Source organism: Mytilus trossulus, chromosome 3, assembly GCF_036588685.1.
Source record: "Mytilus trossulus isolate FHL-02 chromosome 3, PNRI_Mtr1.1.1.hap1, whole genome shotgun sequence".
NCBI classification, from domain to species: Eukaryota; Metazoa; Mollusca; class Bivalvia; order Mytilida; family Mytilidae; genus Mytilus; species Mytilus trossulus.
In genome coordinates, this window is record NC_086375.1 from 32,655,871 (window position 1) to 32,678,847 (window position 22,977).

Below are 22,977 nucleotides of genomic sequence, written 5' to 3' on the forward strand. Positions count from 1 at the left end.
TGTATGTATTTTGTATTTTGTTTAATTTCAGTCAATAAATCTATCTTTGAATATATTATTTTGATAACTTGGTATAAACAAGCTCTCGGAAAGTGTTATTACAAAAAAGAGAGAGTTTAAATCTAAAACAAATTCTAAGTTCATTGTTATTCCAGTGTTGGAAAACAATGATACATTGAATTATGCATGATTTCTGCTAAATATATTAAATTTCAAAAAGCAATATATCATTTTAGAACTAATAACATTAAAAGAAGGCTAAAACTTAATTGTAACATTTCTAACTTTGTACCTTTATTTTCATTAAGAAAATGTTATGCTTATCATGAAAATCATACCAAAGATTTAAAGTTAAAAGGTGTGTTTCTTTATTAAATTTAATATTTATGAAATGACACAATACACAGGAAGATGGCAATACCTTAATTGTTTAAACACTGATAATAAAGATAGGAAAATATTTTTTTTACCGATAAAGATCAAGTCGGTGATCTGGAAAAACCAAGGTTTTCTTTCAACATACCTAAGATATTTTCCATATGATCATTCAAAGTTAATGTCATTTTAAATATGCGATTATGAAGATAGATGATTGAATTTTAAAGTTATTTTAAATTTTTCAAATGATTTAATCAATCAATTATATTTAATGTAACTTATTAGGATGGGCATTGATTGTTACGTGATTCATCTAAACATAATTGGTAAATGTTTTAGTAGGACCAATTGTTTATCCAATATTTTTTTTTGAGGGGGCATAAAAAATTGTATGTACATGTAGCGGGTATTGTTTTATGAATGACATTTTCATAACAGTATTGAGAATTATCATTGAGAAATAAATATAATTCTTACACAAGAAGTTCAAATTGTTGTATACAATGCGCATTGTTAAGAGAATTTGTTTTAAATGCAAATTATGAATGATTTACAGGTCCTAAAGTTAGAAGATTTATTTCTGATTCTAAAGAAATGGTCATAAAATACAGATTTTGATATGACATGTTGCATTCCCTTTGTACACAACAGCATGATAAAATTATTTATATATTTATATTTGGGTCAGTCTAACAGATGTACATATATATAGATGACTGTTACACAGTTTACCCCCACTTGTATCCACATTTATCATAACTGATCTACAAACACTGTTGATTTTCCTGTCAAAACCCAGATAAATGATCATGAGCGACCTGGAGCAAAACAAATCCTGAAACAAGGTCTTTGTAAAAGATCTTTGGCAAAGTTAAAGACTTAAAACTATTAGATTACATTTTGTTGTCTGTTTCTAAATTTTGAAAACATTGATTTCACCTATAAATTTCCATCGAATGAAAAGGATGTGTCAACTACAGGTCTGACACCATACAGCCTTCAATAATGAGAAAAATAGTGCTGTATACTCTTCTTTTTATTGTACCCCTTCACATGATAAAATTCAATATTAATGATTTCTTCCTATGAGACAGACTGGCCAGAAAACCAATTCAGTAACAAATTAGTCCTCATAGGGGATTTGTGGCAAAGACGTATCTATTCTTAGAAAGTTTGTTGTTGTTGTTTCGTAATTTCAAAATCATTGTTTTCAACCTTTGTATATGATTGCCTGAAAATCTGAAAGCTTTTTCCAAGTAACTTGAATATATAACCATTATAATGTTAATGGAAGAACTTATGACACTCAATTTGTCTGATTTTCTATGAGAGATGTTTATTTAGTTATCAATACCTATTGTATTTTGTTTGTAGGCATAGGTTGAATATATTTTTATCAAATGTTGGCATAGGTTGAAGACACCTCAATACTATAAATTACTTGATGATTATTTATAAAGACCCAGAATTATATGACAAAAATTGACATTATAAGGTCATAAACTCAATTAAACAAAAGTCAAGAGATTAGTCTGTCTTATCCTTCTCTCTAGTGACCAAAAGATTCAGAGCCTGGGGTTTCTTAGAAAAAAGATCAAATTTTATTTTGAATGACATTCTTTGGAAAGGGCGACATTGGCCTTGAGCTGCTTATACATATAGAGATAACTGATTTGATAATCAAATTCATCTTGATTTATTGTTTATCTGTCAGATGCATATTGAGATGAATTGATACAGCTATTGAACTATTACAAAATTATCAAGCTTGAATGAGTTTTAATATGACCTGTCATTCTGTGTTTAGTTTGTAGTTGATGAAAGGAGATAGCATTTATCTTTATTTATCTCCAAGGAAAAAATAAACAACGTTCAGACTATGTTTACATTGATCTAAGGGTTTCACATACTTTAAGATTTTCATTCATAAAAATGTCAAATTCCTTTCCTAGTGAAATCTGTCTTATTTGACTAATAAGGTATTATTTTTCACACTTTGTTGTAGTTAGTTTGATTAATAGACCTTGTCGCTTTAATTTACCGAATATTTTATGTTAATTTGATATGTGATTTGACTTAGGAGGAAATTAGAATCCATATTATTAAGATAGCGATGTATATTTAGTCATTTTGACCTCATTAGATGTAAATAACACCTTTGATATAGTACACCTTGTAATATGTTAAAAGGACTATAAAATCAGTGGTTAATTTATAGACTCAGTAAACTTCATGTAAATGGTAGTCTTTCCAAAGATATTTTATGATAAGAAGTAAAAGTCATACATATAAGGATCAAGGCTTCAAGTAATAATGCTTGTTAGCATTGATGGATTAAGATTTGAAAGATAGAAAGCTTGTGTTAGATTAAGAACCCTCTTTTCTTTGGATTTCTTTTTATGCCCCACCTACAATAGTAGAGGGGCATTATGTTTTCTGGTCTATATGTCCGTTCATCTGTCAGTTCATTCGTTCGTCTGTCCAGTTTTAGGTTAAAGTTTTTGGTTGAGATAGTTTTTAATGAAGTTGAAGTCCAATCAACCTGAAACTTAGTTTATATGTTCCTTATGATATGATCTTTCTAATTTTAAAGGCCAAATTAGAGTTTTGACCCCAATTTCAGGGTCCACTGAATATAGAAAATGATAGTGCAAGTGGGGCATCTGTGTACCGGGGACACATTCTTGTTAATTATGTGACTAAGCTTTATCCTGCCCTTTTCTGGAACATCCTTTAACAGCCATTTAAAAAAATGTATTGGCCCATGCCAGGTTATCATCTGTTCACAATCTTTATTTAAGATTATCACATCCAATAATTCGAACTTGAACTAGAACTTGTATTTCATGCTTCTTTTATATGAATATATCTTTGGTACTTGAACCCAAAACGTTATGGCATCTAAAATGTATTAGGTATTGTTCCATTTTTAAGTTCGGCCATTTTGATATCCATATTAAACATAAATTTAGATAAAGCTTTAATTTAGTTCATTTTCATACACCCACATAAAGATTATGATACATATCAGTATAGAAAATAAAGATATTAGGTATATAAGACAGCAACCTCAATAATCAGAACACATTTAGAGGTTAAGGTTAAATAGAAATGTGTTTGTACATCAAGATATCATTTGAGATGTTAAAGTTGTCAATACTTGGTAGATGAATAGAATTAACAGCTAGACTAAATAAGATATGACAAAAGACTACCATTGACAAATGTAGCTCACTCTAAGTTAAACAGCTTCAAGCCAATCAAGGTGAAAGTAATCTGTGATCTACATAACATGCTTCATTTGTATCATTTTCTCCACTGACTGTTATTGAATTTTGATAAAATTTTAATGTCATTTGTATGGCATGGAATCGTTTATCTTACTTGTTAAAGGTTAGAAATTACAGCCATAATACTTCCATGACAGTTTTGACCAGGTTAAGTGAAAGTAAGTCATTAGCAAGTTGATTGACAGGTTAAGATGTTTTTTACATTCATCCAAACAATAACTCCTGTTAGCATATTCAATGCATAAGGAAGTACTACCTTGCATTATAATTAGTTAATTCATAACATTCTGTATCAAGCGCCTCTTTATTTTATAGAAAAAAGTTCATATTTGTGAACCCCATCTTAACTTCATGTTTCTTTATTCAGCACTTCTTGATATGAATATGGAATTTGGTGACAGTAAACAGTGACTCGATTGTACCAGACAAAATTTATGTCAAAATTTATCTCTATGATACAATAAGTGGCCTATTATTATGTAAACATTTTGATAGAATGCATCTCAAGGGGGTGTAACAAACTACATGTATAAACAAAAATAAGTTGGTCAAAGACTCAAATTTTTTGTAAATGTATTGATACTAAGGCTATCAGATTACTAGTTGACTATAGGAGGGTCTTGATATAGGGGTACGGTACTTTCTATTCTGTATTCTTTAAATTTTTAAGCCATTTTTCCCTATTCTATATAAATCTTTGAGCAGAAGAAGGGTTAACAATATTAAAAATAGAGAGAAATCTAGGCCAAAAGAATAAAAACAAAGGGTGATGAAATATTAAAAGAATCGAGAATATTGGGTTGCACTAAAATAAAGATTAGAGAATAATATATTTTGCTCTTTTACATAGAATTAAAATTTATTTATGTTTATAATTTTTGTATATTTCAGGGTGATTGTATGTACTACTGGACCCATACAGAAGTACCTGTAACAAAACAACAAAATGTCGAGATTGGTAAACTTACACCCTCGTGGCCCCCACCACAATATCTGAGTGAAGAAGATCTAAAGGCAGGACGAAAATTTACAGAGGCAGGTTAGTAGATTTACTTTAGTAATTCTATGTTAATCTTCTTTATAAAAATCTCAGCAATATAGACTTTTTTTAGACTTAGAGGGAATCCAGTAGTCAGAACTTCGTTGTTGACATGAATATCAATTATTAGGTAATTTTTTATAAATTTCCTGTTTGCAAGGCTTTGAATTTTTCGATAAACTAAGGATTTTCTTATCCCAGGCATAGATTGCCTTAGCCGTATTTGGCACAACTTTTTGGAATTTGGAATTCTCAATGCTCTTTAACTTTGTATTTATTTGGCTTTTTAACTATTTTGATATGAGCGTCACTGATGAGTCTTATGTAGACAAAACATGTGTCTGGCGTACAAAATTATAATCTGGTAACCTTGATAACTATTTGCTCTGATGCTGTGTAAAGAAAACATCAATCTATCAATCATTCTTTTAAAAAATCATTTAATGCAGTGTGATGTTCGAAGTTTTGTGGACTTTTATAGGATTTAGGAAAAATGCAATGTCCTCTGGTTTTGTTCTTGAGCTCCTTTGGCTAAAAAGTGAAGAAAAAAAGTTTTTATAGAAACATTTTATTTCATTTTTTTTTTATCAAACATGATTTTATATTTTCATCTGTTTCAATAAATTAAATCAAGTTTTGAGTTTTCAAATAGCACTGATATGCTGGTGTAAAAGTACCATGGATTCATTTATTTTCGTTGGTACCAATTTTCATCGATTGAGGTAAACCTATATGTGCATGGATTTTGCAGTCTGCATACAAGCCTATAGAAAAGTTGTCATGTGTTGAACATTGAATTTAGTGGTTTACCTGCTATCTCTTTTACTTTATTTTATAGACCAACAAGCTATGTTAGTACATGTGAGAAATGAATATAAAACAGAGCTGGATAAAGTTGAGGTTTGTATTAAACAGCTTATCTTTAAAAGAATGGAGAGCCATTTAAGTAAAAAAAAGATATGGGTAGAGGCGAGATTATTATTGCAATTGCATGAAAAAAATGACAGCATTGCCACTTTTTAATGACTGTTTATTATGAAGTATGAAATCTTCTGTATTCAGAGGCGTGTTTACAAGTACTTAGTTCAAGCATTTTATTTTATATCTGAAATATCAGCCGAAAACATAAACTTTGTATGAATTGAAACTTGTCACATATTATCTAGTTTTGTTTTTGTTGTTTTCCACTTAAAAAAAAAGGGGGAAACCATCTGCATTGTCTTTGTGTTATTTTATACTTTAAACTGAGATTTTTGGATACTATATACATTTAAGAATGTGTAGTGAGATTGCCATTGAGACAACTATTCACAAGAGAACAAATTAACAACTATAGGTCACATTTAACAAAGCCCATAATGCATAGTCGACACATAGAAAAAAACCAAGATAGACACAAGAATTTATGAAATCTATGCTGTTAACTAAGAATTTTTATATAATGGATCAATTAATTATTTTATAAAACTTTACAGGTAGGACACCAAAATGTATTAGACCACTGTAGGAATGAATATCAAAGTAGACTTCAAAACTGTGTGGAAAAAATAGCCCTTCTTGAACAGGAAGTTGCACGGTATAAAAAACTCGCAGGCATAGAGGAACATTCACAATCTGCTTTATCTGATGCAAATGCTGCTGAAAAAGAGGCGGGTCATGTGACAAATGGTTACTATGACAGCCAAGGACAATTATGTGTAGCAGTGACAGGAACACCACATTTGCAGCATACTTTGGCTGCTGTTACACCAGAATGTATTTATGGATTAGTGCCTACAATACATGAGGAAAATGGGGAGGAGGGGGATATGCCTGTTGAGAAATTAAAATTCTCTCCTGAACATATAGGAGTACCAACAATACCAGTGCCACCACCACCTCCACCTCCAGGAATACCTCCTCCTCCACCTCCTCCGTGTCCAGCTCCACCAATACCAGGAGCACCTCCACCACCACCTGGACCCCCTGGAGCTCCACCAGCACCAGGAATGCTTCAGAGAAGAGGTAGTTTAGATAATTTTACTGTTGTAATTGATGTAAATTATTTTTTAGACATATTTAGTTAAATTTATAGGGTTTTGTTTTATTCCAAAATGTTGTGGTTTTTTTTTTGTACATTCACATAAAGATATGTTAAATTTGAGGATTAGGCAGTACTTGCATCATTAAATTTCATTGATCTTCTTTCATTTGAAATTAAAATTGTTCAGGACAGGGATTTTTTTTACTATTTTTGTGCCACAATATATCTATCCAACCTAATTGATTACATTTTTGGTTCATTGCACTAGGCTTAAAATGTTTCCAGTCTACAGATTTCTCCATGTTTTTCCTGTGGCATTTTAAAGCCCTTTTCACATCCTCTATTCTTTCATGTTTACTGCCTTGAAAGCTTTTTGTTGCCTGAAAGTAATACAAATCAATATATCAATTAAAGAGTACCCTACTTTTAATTATAAGAATGCCTCAATATACATATATGTTTCTAGAATGTAACCCAGTAACAGATAGAGAGATGGAAGAAGGGATAATTGGCATCTTAAGGAAACCTTTATTACTCCCTACAGTTGCCAACTGCAAATGGATATTTCCAACTTGTAGTAAATAAATTTGCTACACAAAATGTTAATAGAAAGTAGTCACTCGTGCACATTTACTCAAATCTAGTTTTACTGAAAAAAAAGTTTTTGAAAAAGTTCAAATTCTTATTCACTTTGACAAGTTATATGTTTCTCAGTGTTGCAAAGTTTTTAGTGTATATACATGATATATTTCAACAACACTATTTTTTGTTCATATAAATTTATTGTCACTGAATTTCACATGTTTAACCCACTTCCCTATCAAGGGAATATTTTTAGAAGTGTACATTAACATTGTATTGTGTAAGCTAACATATTGAATTACATGTATGACAAATGTGAATGTTTTACTAGTAAACTTATAAGTTTGAAAACAGGAGCATTACATTACAAAAACAAATTTTCAAGATTAAGGTGGTACCTAACACTGCAGGGAGATAACTCGGTTAAATCAGCTTAACGTTTAATTACGTTGTGTTGCAAAGGGAAAATTCAGCTTCTCATTGATCAAAACTGGTGTTTGTCAAATTGCTTTATAACCAGTGTAATTTTTTGGATAAAATGGTCGGTTCAAAATTTGTGAAATTTTTATATATTTATTAAAGGGTCAAAGTGAATACTTTGTCAAAATTAAATGAAAATTAAACAAGCCAAATTAATTTTAGTGAAAGTGTTGGGTACCACCTGAAATGAAGTAATTTTGGGGTAAAACATTAAGTTGAATGATAACTTTCTATAGACACCCTTTTAAAAAGTTTTAAAATAATGGTATTAAGAGTGTTCAAATTTTGTTTGAAAATTTTTCATTTAATCTTTTGCTGGGTATATGTTTCTTCAAAGACTGTTTACCAGTCATAGGTACTCAATTTTAACTGTTGATTATGAAGCAACCATAGACTTTTGTATCAGGATTTTTTTTCTGCAACCAAATCTGTTAGAACTGTTTTAGGACTGTTTATAATCATTCTTATAAATATAACAATGTTGTTTTACAGGTTCTTTAAAGCCTTTGATCAGTACCAAGTCTCCAATGAAACCTCTGTTCTGGAACAGAATTGTTGTTAATGAAATAAAGTCACCCAAACATAAAGAGTAAGTAAAATTTACATCACAAACTCTAAGGCGAAATAACTATACACACCAGCGGCTGATTCAGTCGGGGCGTGTGCCCTCTAACAAAGCATGGGTTGTCCTCAGCTTGAATTATTTTTATTTCGAATATTTTACCTAAAAAAAATGTTGCCTCTCTCCCCTCAGTAACAATTTAAGTTTGCAACCTCCTAACCTATAAAACTGGATCCGTCCTTGCACACAAATTAAAGATGTCATCACAGAATCAACCCTTTTTAACCGTATTTTTTAAAATAAAAAAACAGATATTGATTTGGGGAGGTACCAGGTGCAGGAGGCTGCCAAACAGTGTCTCCACAATATTTTTTTTTTTTTTGTGTTTGAATGTAAACAATTGAAAAAACAACTATGTTACAGGTATGCCAATGCCAGACTTGTATGGGAAGAAATAGATGAAGCTAGAATCAATTTTGATGAAGTGGATGAACTGTTCTCTAAAGTGCCAATAGATAATACCAGAAAGTCTCGTCTCACCAAAAGTAAATCACCGCCAAAACAGGTTTGTAATGTACTTTAGAAGATTTATTAAAATTATACTTTTTAACATCACCAAATGTGAAAAGCAGAAAATAAATAAAGCCTGTATTCTTTGTTATTTATATAGAGAACAAATTATTGCATAGGCAGGTCTTTGTATAAGGAGTTTTGGACAGTTTCTCACTCATAAAATCATTGATACATGTTTTCCAATCTCTAACTTTAATTGCTATGAAACTTATACACAATGCTTATTAAAACAAAACTCAGAACAAGTTTAAATTTTGGTTGCTTCACTTTTACCATTCCTGAGTTATGTCCCCTTATAACATTATATACATTCTGGGGTATCATCTGTGCCTCATGGAGATATTCTCCAATTATTTAATATTTTTATTAATTGACAACTTTTCTAAAACTGAAGTTAAATGTGTGAAATCAAAGTATGATTTCTGTGTAAATACTGACAGACTAGATTCTGTAAGTAAAAATAACTCCCTTCAAGAGTAAGTGGCTAATAAATATTTAATCATCTTTTTCAGTTTGCCAAAGTGATAGAACCTAAACGCTCCCAAGCAATTGGTATTTTGCTATCGAGTTTGCGGTTAGAGTTTTTTGTTATTGAAAATGGTATGTATGATTTTTATACTTAAGTTGATTAAAAGGAGTGTGAATATGTTCTTAACAGAACGAGGGTAAAATAAGTTAAAAAAAACACTGACAACCAATGGGAAAAAGATAAGCTTTACAGCACAAAATCCAGATAAAATCAAAATTATATCTAAGTTGTTGAAGCTAGATTCTTGTTGGTTGTCAATTTAAGAAGTTATTGAAAAAAATATTGCTTTGGCAAAACTCAGGTTGATAAATACAACTGTTTCACTGGAATGTTATTAAGCTCAGTTTCTTCAGCAAAAATTCTGTAAAAATGTTCTGTTACATTTGTGATTAAAATTAATCCCTATAGATAAGCATATCAGGGGTACATGCTGTAATTATTTTTGATATCAGGATGGATGCAGAAACATGTCTGCTTTTTTTAACACAAAGATATAAGTTCTAAAAAGGCAGTATGTATAAATTACAGTCTGTTTGTGTATGTATTGATTCCAATTTAAAAAAAAAAACTTTACATGATATTGGATTAATATTTGAACTTTTATTCTTTTCAGCCATAATGCATTTAGATACCTCACAACTAGAAATGGAGAAGTTGAAAGCTATTTATGACAATGTAAGAACATTTTTCAATTGAGAAATAATGAAAACTAATATAATGAATTATATCCACACTACAAATTAGTTTTATAAGGCATTATTTAAATCGTATGTTCACTTAGGTTATACACAATCATTTGTAAGATTTGTCTTTTTTTTTTTTGGGGGGGGGGGGGGGGGGGGGGTAATTAAAGTACTAGTAACTTTATGACATGAAATGAACAATGATAAAGAAGCCAAGCCATCTCAGGGTCATGTTTTTCAGTTACCTACATTGATAATTTGGACATCTATGTATTAGTATTTTTAAATTACAAAAAAATTGTACAATTAACGATTAATAGCTACTTGTTTATTGGATACTTCAATGGAACTGATATTGGTGATTTAAAAAAAATCATAAAAAAAATATGGTAAATATTACTGGTGTTTGGAACACAAAATTTTGTGTCTTTGATGTTAAAAATACATTATTGTTGCCTTGTCATGGCATATGATAAATCATTTATGTACATGGTTTGTCTGCAAACCTCTATCATTTGTCTATCTACAGTTATCAAGCTAAACATTTTTTGTTTTCCAGAATATCTGTTCATATATCAAAGGTATGCATTTTTGAGGATTTTGATTCTAGTCTCAAATTCACAAAATTACTGGTTCTTGAACTTTTTTGAAATTTTTGCATGTTTGGCACCTGCTTTGTCCACCTTATTCTCCTGACAATTTTTAAGCTAAAACTTTTCATTTTAGTGAATTATACATACATGACATATACCAAAGGTATTCATATTTCATATTACTCAGAATTTTAATTCTAATGAATCAAAAAAATAATAAAGTAAAGTTAATATTTAACATAGTAAATTTTTGGTGAAATTTTGCCTTTTGATTTTCCATCACATTGCGTGTTTTACAGCCTTTAAGCTAGAAAGCTTCTATTTTACAGGTATTTGCACATACCTGAGATTTTAAAAAACATTTTGTCTCAAACTTAAGGTTTTTGAACTCAGAATATAAAGTATACATAGCTATTTTCTCCTAATTTTGAATATAAAAATGATAAATATTTATTGTCAAAACAAAACCTTATCATGTCTGATGCTGTAAAAATCAACATACCTTTAATTTCATTTAGAGCACACTGGTTTATTACAGTTTAGAAGTTTCGAAACAGACAAGATATGATCTTTTACAATTTCATATAATGAATGTTTTAACTATTCAAATTAAATATAAACAAGAATTTTTCAGTGATCCCCAGTCCTGAAGCTTTGATTTAATACCACTATATAAGGTTTTGCATAAGAACAATTTTTTTGAAAATTTTATGTTCTTTATCTTGCATGTTTTTCCTGACCAACAATTTTCTGACTAAGATTTGTTTAATGAAAAACATGTACCTGTACTGCAGTGTAGAACAGAAACAGCCACTTGTGATAAAAACTTAAGTATGATTGCATGGGGAAAAGCAGTTGTGCCAAAGTTTTTGGTTCATAGTAGGGTAGGATCTGTCCTCTGTTCAGCTTGAAATTTTATTCTCTTGCTTTATATGTTAATCGATATGAAATTTACTTGTATATAAATATTTTCATTCATGCAAGATAACAATATTCTTTATTTTTTCATACAATTTTATAATTTCAGAGGGCAGATGATGAAGAGATAAAAAAAATAAAGAAGCATATAGATCAAAACCCCAATGTGCCTCTTGATAAACCTGATCAGTAAGTATGATATATTGTATATAAGTAAACAACAATTTGGGTGCAGAACACTGTAAATTCAGAATTTATTGTGTGGTTTTTATGAATGCAAATAATGTGACTTAGTGATTGTCACAATAATAAGAACTCGCATAATTGCTTTACTAGATAACTATAGACATGAAATTTTTATGCTCCATTATGGGCATTATGTTTTCTTGTCTGTGGGTCCGTTCTTCATCTGTCCGTTTGTACGTCCCACTTCAGGTTAAAGTTATTGGTCAAGGTAGTTTTTACACGACCGCAAAATTTGAAAATTTTTTCGTCGTATATTGCTATCACGTTGGTGTCGTCGTCGTCGTTGTCCTCGTTGTCGTAGTCCGAATACTTTTAGTTTTCGCACTCTAACTTTAGTAAAAGTGAATAGAAATCTATGAAATTTTAACACAAGGTTTATGACCACAAAAGGAAGGCTGGGATTGATTTTGGGAGTTTTAATTCCTACATTTTAGGAATTAGGGGCCAAAAAGGGCCCAAATTAGCATTTTCTTGTTTTTCGCACTGTAACTTTAGTTTAAGTAAATAGAAATCTATGAAATTTTGACACAAGGTTAATGACCTCAAAAGGAAGGTTGGGATTGATTTTGGGAGTTTTGGTTCTAACAGTCTAGGAATTAGGGGCCAAAAAGGGGTTCAAATAAGCTTTTTTCTTGGTTTTCGCACCATAACTTTAGTAAAAGTAAATAGAAATCTATGAAATTTAAACACAAGGTTTATGACCTCAAAAGGAAGGTTGGTATTGATTCTGGGAGGTTTGGTCCCAACAACAGTTTTGGAATAAGGGGCCCAAAGGGTCCAAAATTAAACTTTGTTTGATTTCATCAAAAATTGAATTATTGGGGTTCTTTGATATGCCGAGTCTAACTGTGTACTTAGATTCTTAATTTTTTGTCCCGTTTTCAAATTGGTCTACATTAAGGTCCAAAGGGTCCAAAATTAAACCTAGTTTGATTTTGACAAAAATTTAAACTTTGGGGTTCTTTGATATGCTGAATCTAAAAATGTACTCAGATTTTTTTATTATTGGCCCAGTTTTCAAGTTGGTCCAAATCGGGGTCCAAAATTAAACTTTGTTTGATTTCATCAAAAATTGAATAAAAGGGGTTCTTTGATATGCCAAATCTAACTGTATGTAGATTCTTAATTTTTGGTCCTGTTTTCAAATTGGTCTACATTAAAGTCCAAAGGGTCCAAAATTAAACTTTGTTTGATTTTAACAAAAATTGAATTCTTGGGGTTCTTTGATATGTTGAATCCAAACATGTACTTAGATTTTTGATTATTGGCCCAGTCTTCAAGTTGGTCCAAATCAGGATCTAAAATTATTATATTAAGTATTGTGCAATAGCAAGAAATTTTCAATTGCACAGTACTTAGCAATAACAAGAAATCTTCAATTGCACAGTATTGTGCAATAGCAAGAGATTTTCAATTGCATAGTATTGCGCAATAGCAAGAAATTTTCAAGTACACAGTATTGTGCAATAGCAAGTATTTTTAAATGCACAGTATTGCACAATATCAAGAAATATCTAATTTCACTATATTGTGCAATAGCAATATTTTCAATTGGAGTTATCTTTCTTTGTCCAGAATAGGTAGTTGAATAAACTTAAATCATTGTTTTATTCAATATACAATGTATATTCACTTTTACTACCAACTGATAAATTAAAACAATCTTTACCATTCAGTGATAACAAGCACTTTTTAACATTTTAATATTTTATGAAGTATTTAAATGAGTAATTATTGTTGCAAACTCAATTAGAAAATTTCTTCAAACATTTTTTTGAGAGGATTAATATTCAACAGCATAGTGAATTGCTCAAAGGCAAAACAAAAATTTTAAGTTCATTAGACCACATTCATTCTGTGTCAGAAACCTATGCTGTGTCAACTATTTAATCACAATCCAAATTTAGAGCTGAATCCAGCTTGAATGTTGTGTCCATACTTGCCCCAACCGTTCAGGGTTCAACCTCTGCGGTCGTATAAAGCTGCGCCCTGCGGAGCATCTGGTTGATGAATTGGAAGTCCAATCAACTTGAAACTTAGTACACATGTTCCTTATGATATGTTCTTTCTAATTTTAATGCCAAATTAGAAATTTTTCCCCATTTTCAAGGTCCATTGAACATAAAAAATGAAAGTGCAGATGGGACATCTGTGTACTAGGCACACATTCTTGTTTATCATATATATACTTAGACAAAAAATATTTTTATTCAAAATATGTATTGTACATATATGGATGCTAGTTCTTATATAAAAGCTCTTATTTTTATGCCCCACCTATGATAGTAGAGGGGCATTAAGTTTTCTGGTCTGTGGCTCCGTTCGTTCGTTCGTTCGTCTGTTCGTCCGTCTGTTCGTTGGTCCGCAGGTTAAAGATTTTTGTCAAGGTAGTTTTTGATGAAGATGAAGTCCAATCAACTTGAAACTAAGTACACTTGTTGCTTATGATATGATATTTTTAATTTTAATGCCAAATTAGACTTTTGACTCCAATTTCACGGTCAACCGAACATATAAAATGAAAGTGGGATTTTCAGGTTAAAGTTTTTGGTCAAGGTAGTTTTTGATGAAGCTGAAGTCCAATCAACTTGAAACTTAGTACACTTGGTGCTTATGATATGATATTTCTAATTTTAAAGCCAAATTAGACTTTTGACCCCAATTGCACGGTCCATGGAACATGGAAAATGATAGTGCCAGTGGGGCATCCGTGTACTTTGGACACATTCTTGTTACTCATTTTTTGTGTTATTGTCGAGCCTGCAACTTTTGTTGCAGAAAGTTGACATGGGGATAGTGATCCGGCGGCGGTCTATTTTTCTTAAACTATAAGTTATAGGTCAACTATATTTTATGTATGGAAGCATTGTTAGTTGTACATGTCTGCTTGGCATGGTTCATCTGACCTTGACCTCATTTTCATGGTTCATTAGTCTTTGTTTAGCTATCTTGTTTAATGTTAAGTTTATGTGACAGTTGTAATAAAGCTTTATACTTAGGACTATCTGACTATCATCATAATACAATGATTAGTAAAGAAGGCATTTCAGTGTGTGCACTCTTGTTATTGTTATGTACAATAACTAGATGTGTAAATACGGTAAGATTAATATGAACAAGTCTGCTATAATGCAATTCATTGGCCATATATTTTAAACTGCAAGAAAAGCATTGATCTTTAATTTTTAAATTTCCATAATTTTGCACACACTAAGTGTAGATGCTTGAAATGTAATGATGTATTTTCTTCTTCAGGTTTCTGTATGATTTGACTGTGATACCAGATTTTGCAGAGAGGATGTTTTGTTTTTTGTTTCAAGAAAATTTCCAAGAAAGCATTTCTGTGATAGAGAATAAACTCAACAATTTAAAAATGACTTCTGATGTAAGATATTATTATTTATGTTTGTTCATACTTAGAGAAAAAATGATTTGCATATATAGCATTATGGTAAATCAGCTCAGTTTGTTAATGTTATTTAGTTAGTATGGATATGTATAATATGAATATTAGATGACTAAAAAAATGAGTGGCCTAGAAAATAAGAATTTATCTGTTTTTGTAAGAAAGCATATGGTATAGGCTAGTGAGGAGGTACCAACAAGTAAAAAGTTTCAATTCTAATCAGTTCAGGCATATCTACTGTAACAACAAGAGTTTTGTCTCAATTAAAATGATTCCTTTTATTGCAAATGTAAATGATATCACATGTGTTTGATACTATACATATTTGTTATTTTAGACATTGATGAATGGGAAGGGAGTGAAAGATGTTTTAGGATTAGTATTAGCTGTAGGAAATTATATGAATGGAGGTTAGTAATTGTAAAATGAATTTACACATGTCTGCAAAGATTTAAAAACACTGACTTTTATCTTATACCTTTATAGATTCACCAACTTATCTTTTTATTGTGACAATTCCTACGTCATTTTTGCCAATCTAAATTGTATTTTTCTATGTTTTGTTATGAAATATATTCAGTTGAAAAAATGCTCTCGACAATTGTTTTTTTTATATTACCCACCTTTTAAGAAATTTAGTCAACATAATTGTATGGTGAGATTTAAGATTTAAATATTTTTTTTAATTTTTGTTTTGAAAGGCTTTTGACATGGCTTACTTTCTTCCATATTCTGTGTTCACTAATAATTTGCTAATAGGTGCTCTTAAAATTTATTATTTCCTTAGAAAAGTAGAAACAACTCTATATACAGAATTTTACATTTCCCCAAAAACAAATCTTTAATATTCAATCTATATTTCTTGTGTATAATATCTATGTTAATTGAATTTTAGGAAATAGAAGTAGAGGTCAAGCTGATGGATTTGATATAAGTATACTGCCAAGATTAAAAGATGTTAAAACAAAGGTAGGTCAAGGTTGTTTCACTGCATCCATCTGTTTTTCTATCCATATCTTTTTTATATTATATATTGACAGATCCTAAACCAGTGAATATATTTTAATGAATCTTTCAAAGAAATTCTGTACCTTTTTGCATTTTCACCCTCCAGTCTTTTGATGCTCACAATATGATTTGGATGTTATAAATGAAGGACTGAAAAATATTTATGTAACAGAATCTACAAGTGGTAATGATATACATAATTACTATTCCTGCTTACACTAGTATTTGAATTTTGGATTTTAACATACTCCCTGAGGCACATATTCTGAAAATCTAAAATTGAACTCTTGCAGTAGAGAATATCCTTCCAAACTGACAATAGAAGCAGAATCTATAGACATATAAACCTCATTACAATATTCTATGAAAGATATTTTGTTGTTTCCAGGATAATACCGATACATCTAGTTTACTACAGTTTGTTGTAATGACTTATATCAAAAAGTTTGATTGTGATATTTTCCAGGATAATAGATCCAGTTTACTACAGTTTGTTGTAATGACTTATATAAAGAAGTTTGATTATGACAACGCTGGGACAGAGAAAGCCATTTTACCACTTCCAGATTCTAGTGACATCTCACAAGGCATGCAGGTTAACTTTGATGACATCGATAAAGAGTTAAAGAAAATAAAGAAAGAATTTGATGGTAAATTCAAATTTTGATATAGCATTTTTTAATCAGATTAATTTAACAAAATTTTTAAATGAAAATATTGCCTTATATTGTATGTAGCCTTATTTAGCATGATCTGTTTGTTCGTTGTATATTCAACGAACAAACCCTACCCATCAATACTGAAAGTGTTATTTTTGTAAGACTTGTCAATTTGTTAAATTCCAATATGATATTTATTGTATAAGCTGAAATTTACAGGTACAAAAAAATTATCAATCTCAAAAAGGTCTGGAAGGGGTTTACAAAATAGTAATAATGTATGCCAATGGGTGCTAAACTATAACAAATGGCCAATAATTGAAGCATAAAGTGAAAAAAAAATATGTGAAAAATTTCCTTAGAATACAGAAAAGAGATGCTCACTCATGGTTAGATTAGATCTGGTTTCACTGTATTGAAAAGTTTGTATTTCCTTATCTTTCAGCTGCTCTCAAAAGATCAAATAAAGTAATTAAACATGCTCATGAAGATGATCTTCAACCTTTTAAAGCTGTCATGGAGGATTTCTTTGAAAAGGGTATGTAACTATCAGTTTTACTGACCATATGCTAATAGATGATACATAATGTATGTGTATAATTATACAAATATAATTATGCAGTATCTATCATTTTAAAGTATTGATAAAAAAAAATCTGCATACATTTGCTTCTTGTATAATTTAAAATCACATATTTTTTTTTATACATGCACAAATATGAGATGTTTAACTTTCCTTTCCAGGTAAAAATGACTTACAAGAACAAGATGATTCTATCAAAGAAGCTAAAATGATGTAAGTAAAAAGTCTTTTGGTTATTTCTCATGTATATGTTCATGTTTCAAGTGAATTGAAATTGTGTTTTTTTCTGAAATAAAATTTATTAACTTCTGGCATAAAATATGTTCTGAAAAAAACCTCGCCGCGATATAGCCTTTTTGTGCTAATGCGGCGTAAAGCAACCAACAACAATGTTCTGAAAAATAAGAAAATAACAAGTGGAAATTACAAAAAAAGTCGAAAAAAAGACATACAAAACAAAGTAAAAAATTTCTATAGGCTTATATGGAATTGAACAAAACAAAGAAATTAAATATCCTAAAAAATAAAAAAAAATAATCCAATGAAATTCTTTTACAGTTTGGTATAGATGCCTTATATCTTATATAAATGTCTAGTAATTTTGTGTGTTTGATGAAAAAAATATCCATTTCTATGTTTTAATTTACAGGTTTGATGAAATTGTGATCTACTTTTGTGTAAAACCAAAGTCAGGAGATAAGTTTGTTACTCCAGATTATTTCTTTTCATCATGGTCATCGTTCTGTGGAGACTTTAAACAGATGTGGAAGAAAGAACAGCAAAAAGTCCTCAAAATAAAGTAAGCTTGCCTTTCAGTCATACTCTGCTTTCTAGATTTGATTTTGATTTTTGGCGTTTCAACACCATTTTAAGCACTGCATTTAGGCTATTTTGTGGCGGCAAGTTTTAATTGGTGGAGGAAGGTGGAGTTCCCCGGAGAAAACCACCGACCTTTATAGGAAAACTGATAATCCTAGTCAATTAAGATTGGAGTCCAGTGCACCTGCACAAACAGGGTTTGAACTCACAACCTCAGTGTTAACTGGCTAGTGATTGCAGTAGTAACTACCTAGACCACACAGCAACCAAGGCCCCTATTTGCTTGCTAGATGATTGATTGGTCTAATAGTTAGATGTTAAAGCTTTCATGATATCATTGCTGTCAATCTAAGAATAATCTGTGAAATTTGAATTATCTACAATGGGATCGGTTTTAGATGTTATTACCAGTTTATAATGGGATGAAATTTTCATCTCTAGGTATAAGAAAAGAAAAGAGGAGAGAAAAATACATCCCTCTGCCCTAATGACAGTAAAATGAAAGTAGAATTACATTGGGAATTATATAGATTGGAACTTAATAAAAGAAAATTTAAATACATACATTTGTTTGAATGTTTACACTATTTAAAATTTATGTATAGTACTGCATATTCTTTATATATTGATTGTTTAATTTACCAGAATACAAGAAGCAGAGAAAAGATTTAAGCAGTTACAGGAGGGCAAGAAGGCTGCCTTATTGAATACAAGAACAAGAAAAGCTGGTAGTTTGGTAAGTTAGAAATTGTTCAGAATAATATTAAATTTAGATAGAAGCAGAATGCTGGTAAAAATGAAGGCTGTCTTCGATGGTTGTTATTTAAAGAATTAGGTATTGCTGGCATATCTTTTATAATATTGTTATTTTTATTTTTTCACAATTATTTTTTCGATTTGGAGGGATCTTGAACTTGGCATATTATATTGACACGTGTTTATTGTTAAACACTATTTTCGTCCCTGCAAATGTGTTTTCCTTATTTGTATTGTTGGGTATCTGTTTCATTTGTATATACTCAAAATCTTCTTTTACTTGTCCTTATTCATGACAATAAAAGACAGATGAGAAAGTGCAACATTTTTACAAAGAGATGAGAAAACTTAAGAGGACTGTCAAATAAAAAAACATACATCTGCATTTTCAATAAATTTAAAATAAAAACATGCAGCAAAATTTTTTTGTATTTGAGATTAAATTTCCTATATGATTTAAAAGCTTGTATTTTGACTGAGGCTTTTTTATTTTACAGAAAGACAAATTGGCCAGAAAGAATATGTTGTGAAGATAGAACACAGGAAGGGACACAACTCTGTCTCATATTCCATTTGAATGATACTGCTTGTACAATGGAGGGTACAGTTGTTATTTTGCTGCAGCTAACTTGCCAGACTTTATACCACTATAAAGGGTTGTAGTCAAAGAACTGTTTTGTAGTTATGGTACAGTCTAAATCCTTAAAACTACAATGGCATACTTCCCAAGTATGTGACTTTAAACATAGGAGGTTCCCCATTCTAAAAATAGTTAAAATTTATCAATGATAGAATCAAACTTTTCTGTCAAGCTTCAAGCTGAAAAGTTGGGATATTGGTGGAAGTACTTTCCAAGACAACCAATCTTGCTCACAGAAACCTTAATACAATGAAATAACATATGAAGAATTAAAGAGGTTCATATTTTCCACTAGAACTCCATAAGATCAATCTGAAGGACTTACTTATATTTCTTATAAAGATATTAAGTTTAGTTTATAGACAAATCTAAATACTGCTTTTAATTAGGTTGTGTACATTTTTAAATTTTACGATAGATAGATTATCTATTGAAATGTAAACAGAAGATTGTTAAAATAGTTGTGACTTTATGCATTTATTTTTATAGCATTGTTTTTTGCTGTTGTTTTTTTTAATTGTTTTGTGATGTAAAATATTGTGATATTTATTGAAGTTTTGCTTCTCTCTTGTTACACTCTTTTTGTTGACTGTCATGACATTTTTATATGAAAGAACCTTTTTCATCTTTGATCAGACTCTTACTGGTTAGTGATTTATCTATATAGAGGTAAAGTTTCAAAGAAATCAGGTTTAAGAACAACAAATTAATTTTTTGGTTTATGATGATTTACATATATATTTGATCTAAATCATGAATCTAAACAGACCTAGAAAAATTGCATTAACAGATTATATGACTATTAGCATTCTTTGTGGATTTTTTTTGGTAACCGGTATTGGGTAATTAGGTGAAGTTAAAGTTAAATTACTTATGATATGCTGATACATTATAACAGGTTCATGCAAATGTTAATTGTTTCTTTTGGACTATTTGTAAGTTGGATATACGTTTTAGTATGCTATAAATCAAATATTAGAAATAGGTCTGTTACATTCTCATCACTTTGACCTACAATTTACACTTGAATATTTTTTTTTTTAGTTTTACATGTAGGTTAATATCCCTGAACCCCATTGAGGTATGATTGAGGTTTTTTTTTACAACTACAGGGTTCCTATGCAGGACATAGGATTTCTTCGAAATGTTTTATATGCTGGGTAATTTTCATCATTACAATACTATGACTAATTTCAGAAACATTTTTGTACCCATACAAACACATTTTATATCATTGTTTATGAAATAAGTTTTTATAAGCTACTTGCAATATTACAATCTGAAACATCATCATGCATGACTTACATGATGATTTGTAGTCATGTAAAAATGACAGTAATGGCAATCTTTGCAAAATATTGGGCATATTGTGTTTTACATTCAATATCATCAGTACACCAAATTTACTCCAAATATATTTACAGAAAAAGGGGGGTTGTAGATGACTTAATTAGTTGATGCGGTATTTGTGATGGACAGTTTCATCAATGCCTTATAAGCATTCATGTGAAACAGAGTGTTACTCATATTATCTACATGAAAATGTTTGACACAAATGTACTAAAAATTTAAAAGAGTTACGTCCCTTAACTTGGATTTATCTCCCTTTTAAACAAATTTTTGTTTTCCCCATATTGACATCAACCTTACATACACAATCTGAAAGTTAACCACTTTTATCATTTAAAACCTTGCCATCATTAGAATCTCTGTATTTTTGTCAATTCTAATTTTCTCTTAGATATATATGTGTTCCTATCTAGTTTTTGCAATCTCAATTTTGATATTTTTACCTTTATAGAACTTTGCAATCTTTTTTTTTTCCATTTCATCAGTTTTAATACTTCACAGTAATTTTATATAGATTTTCATCCTAAAAAGAACATTGTTTTCCCATTTATTTATTGACCCTCTCGACCCCTCATCTCTAAACAATCATTTACACAGTCAAGTTTAATTTACAATCATGAATATCATTTTAGAAGATTTTTATAAAGTTATTACAAAACCCTCAATATTTTTTATATTTATTCATTCTCATTTATTTGTTTTGTATCTAGAAATGAAAATTGAGAATTGAATAAAACATTCTATAATCAGTCAATGTTTAACACTTTATAAGTACCCCTTTATTATTTTTGAATAAACAGAAGTGAATAATTTTCATTGATGATCATTATTGAGCAGTTTATTACATTCCATTTTGTTGCTGTTTTTTTTGGTGTGTTGCAACATTTAATCATTGCATTCCATGTTTTCTTTAAGAATTATTCCATCAGTTGCCATTTTGGTGTGTTATAATATTAAATCATTGCATTCCATGTTTTATTTTGGACTGCTTAAAAGGTTGTGTGCTTATTTTGTGATATGTTTATTTTTGAAATCCAGATGTTAATATGAATTGTTTAGTTCTAGTCATAACAATTAGGTGCCTTGTTGACTAATAAATATCGCTGTTATTTATAAATGGAATTTTTCGCTTCATGGTTTCAAAGAAATCAATTGCTAAAAATATCAAATTCCATTTTTTCATCCGGCTTGAAGTCATGCATTCCATTTTTGTCGAGCCTTCGACTTTAGTCGAAAAAGCGAGACATAGCGATCCTACATTCCGTCGGCATCAGCGTCGTCGGCGGCGTCAACAAATATTCACTCTGTGGTTAAAGTTTTTGAAATTTTAATAACTTTCTTAAACTAAACTGGATTTCTACCAAACTTGGACAGTAGCTTGTTTATGTTCATAAGATAGTATGCAGAAGTAAATTTTGTAAAAATAAAATTCTATTTTTTCCGTATTTTACTTATAAATGGACTTAGTTTTTCTGCCATAACATTACATTCACTCTGTGGTTAAAGTTTTTGAAATTTTAATAACTTTCTTAAACTATACTGTATTTATACCAAACTTATACAGAAGCTTGTTTATGATCATAAGATAGTATCCAGAAGGAAATTTTGGAAAAATAAAATTCCATTTTTTCCATATTTTACTTAAAAATAGACTTAGTTTTTCTGCCAGGAAACATTACATTCACTCTGTGGTTAAAGTATTTGAAATTTTAATAACTTTCTTAAACTATCCTGGGTTTGTACCAAACTTGGACAGAAGCTTGTTTATGATCATAACATAGTATCCAGAAGTAAATTTTGTTAACAAATAAATCCATTTTTTGTGCATTTTACTTTTAAATGGACTTAGATTTTCTGCCA

The 22,977-nt window shown here is 30.1% G+C and overlaps 1 protein-coding gene across 1 annotated transcript in view; it reads left to right on the plus strand.

Annotated features, from left to right (window-relative positions):
• Window positions 1–22,724, plus strand: part of LOC134711271 (uncharacterized) — a 33,753-nt gene extending 11,029 nt beyond the window's left edge. Inside the window, exons 4-20 of the mRNA XM_063571795.1 lie at window positions 4,560–4,707; window positions 5,546–5,607; window positions 6,183–6,711; window positions 8,285–8,381; window positions 8,778–8,919; window positions 9,440–9,527; window positions 10,070–10,131; window positions 11,760–11,839; window positions 15,152–15,281; window positions 15,640–15,712; window positions 16,198–16,271; window positions 16,777–16,960; window positions 17,415–17,507; window positions 17,714–17,765; window positions 18,202–18,351; window positions 19,017–19,107; window positions 19,625–22,724. Of these exons, the coding sequence (XP_063427865.1) occupies window positions 4,560–4,707; window positions 5,546–5,607; window positions 6,183–6,711; window positions 8,285–8,381; window positions 8,778–8,919; window positions 9,440–9,527; window positions 10,070–10,131; window positions 11,760–11,839; window positions 15,152–15,281; window positions 15,640–15,712; window positions 16,198–16,271; window positions 16,777–16,960; window positions 17,415–17,507; window positions 17,714–17,765; window positions 18,202–18,351; window positions 19,017–19,107; window positions 19,625–19,657 (2,088 nt within the window). The 3' untranslated portion in view covers window positions 19,658–22,724. The remainder of the gene's footprint in view (window positions 1–4,559; window positions 4,708–5,545; window positions 5,608–6,182; window positions 6,712–8,284; window positions 8,382–8,777; window positions 8,920–9,439; window positions 9,528–10,069; window positions 10,132–11,759; window positions 11,840–15,151; window positions 15,282–15,639; window positions 15,713–16,197; window positions 16,272–16,776; window positions 16,961–17,414; window positions 17,508–17,713; window positions 17,766–18,201; window positions 18,352–19,016; window positions 19,108–19,624) is intronic.
• Window positions 22,725–22,977: the final 253 nt, after the last annotated feature.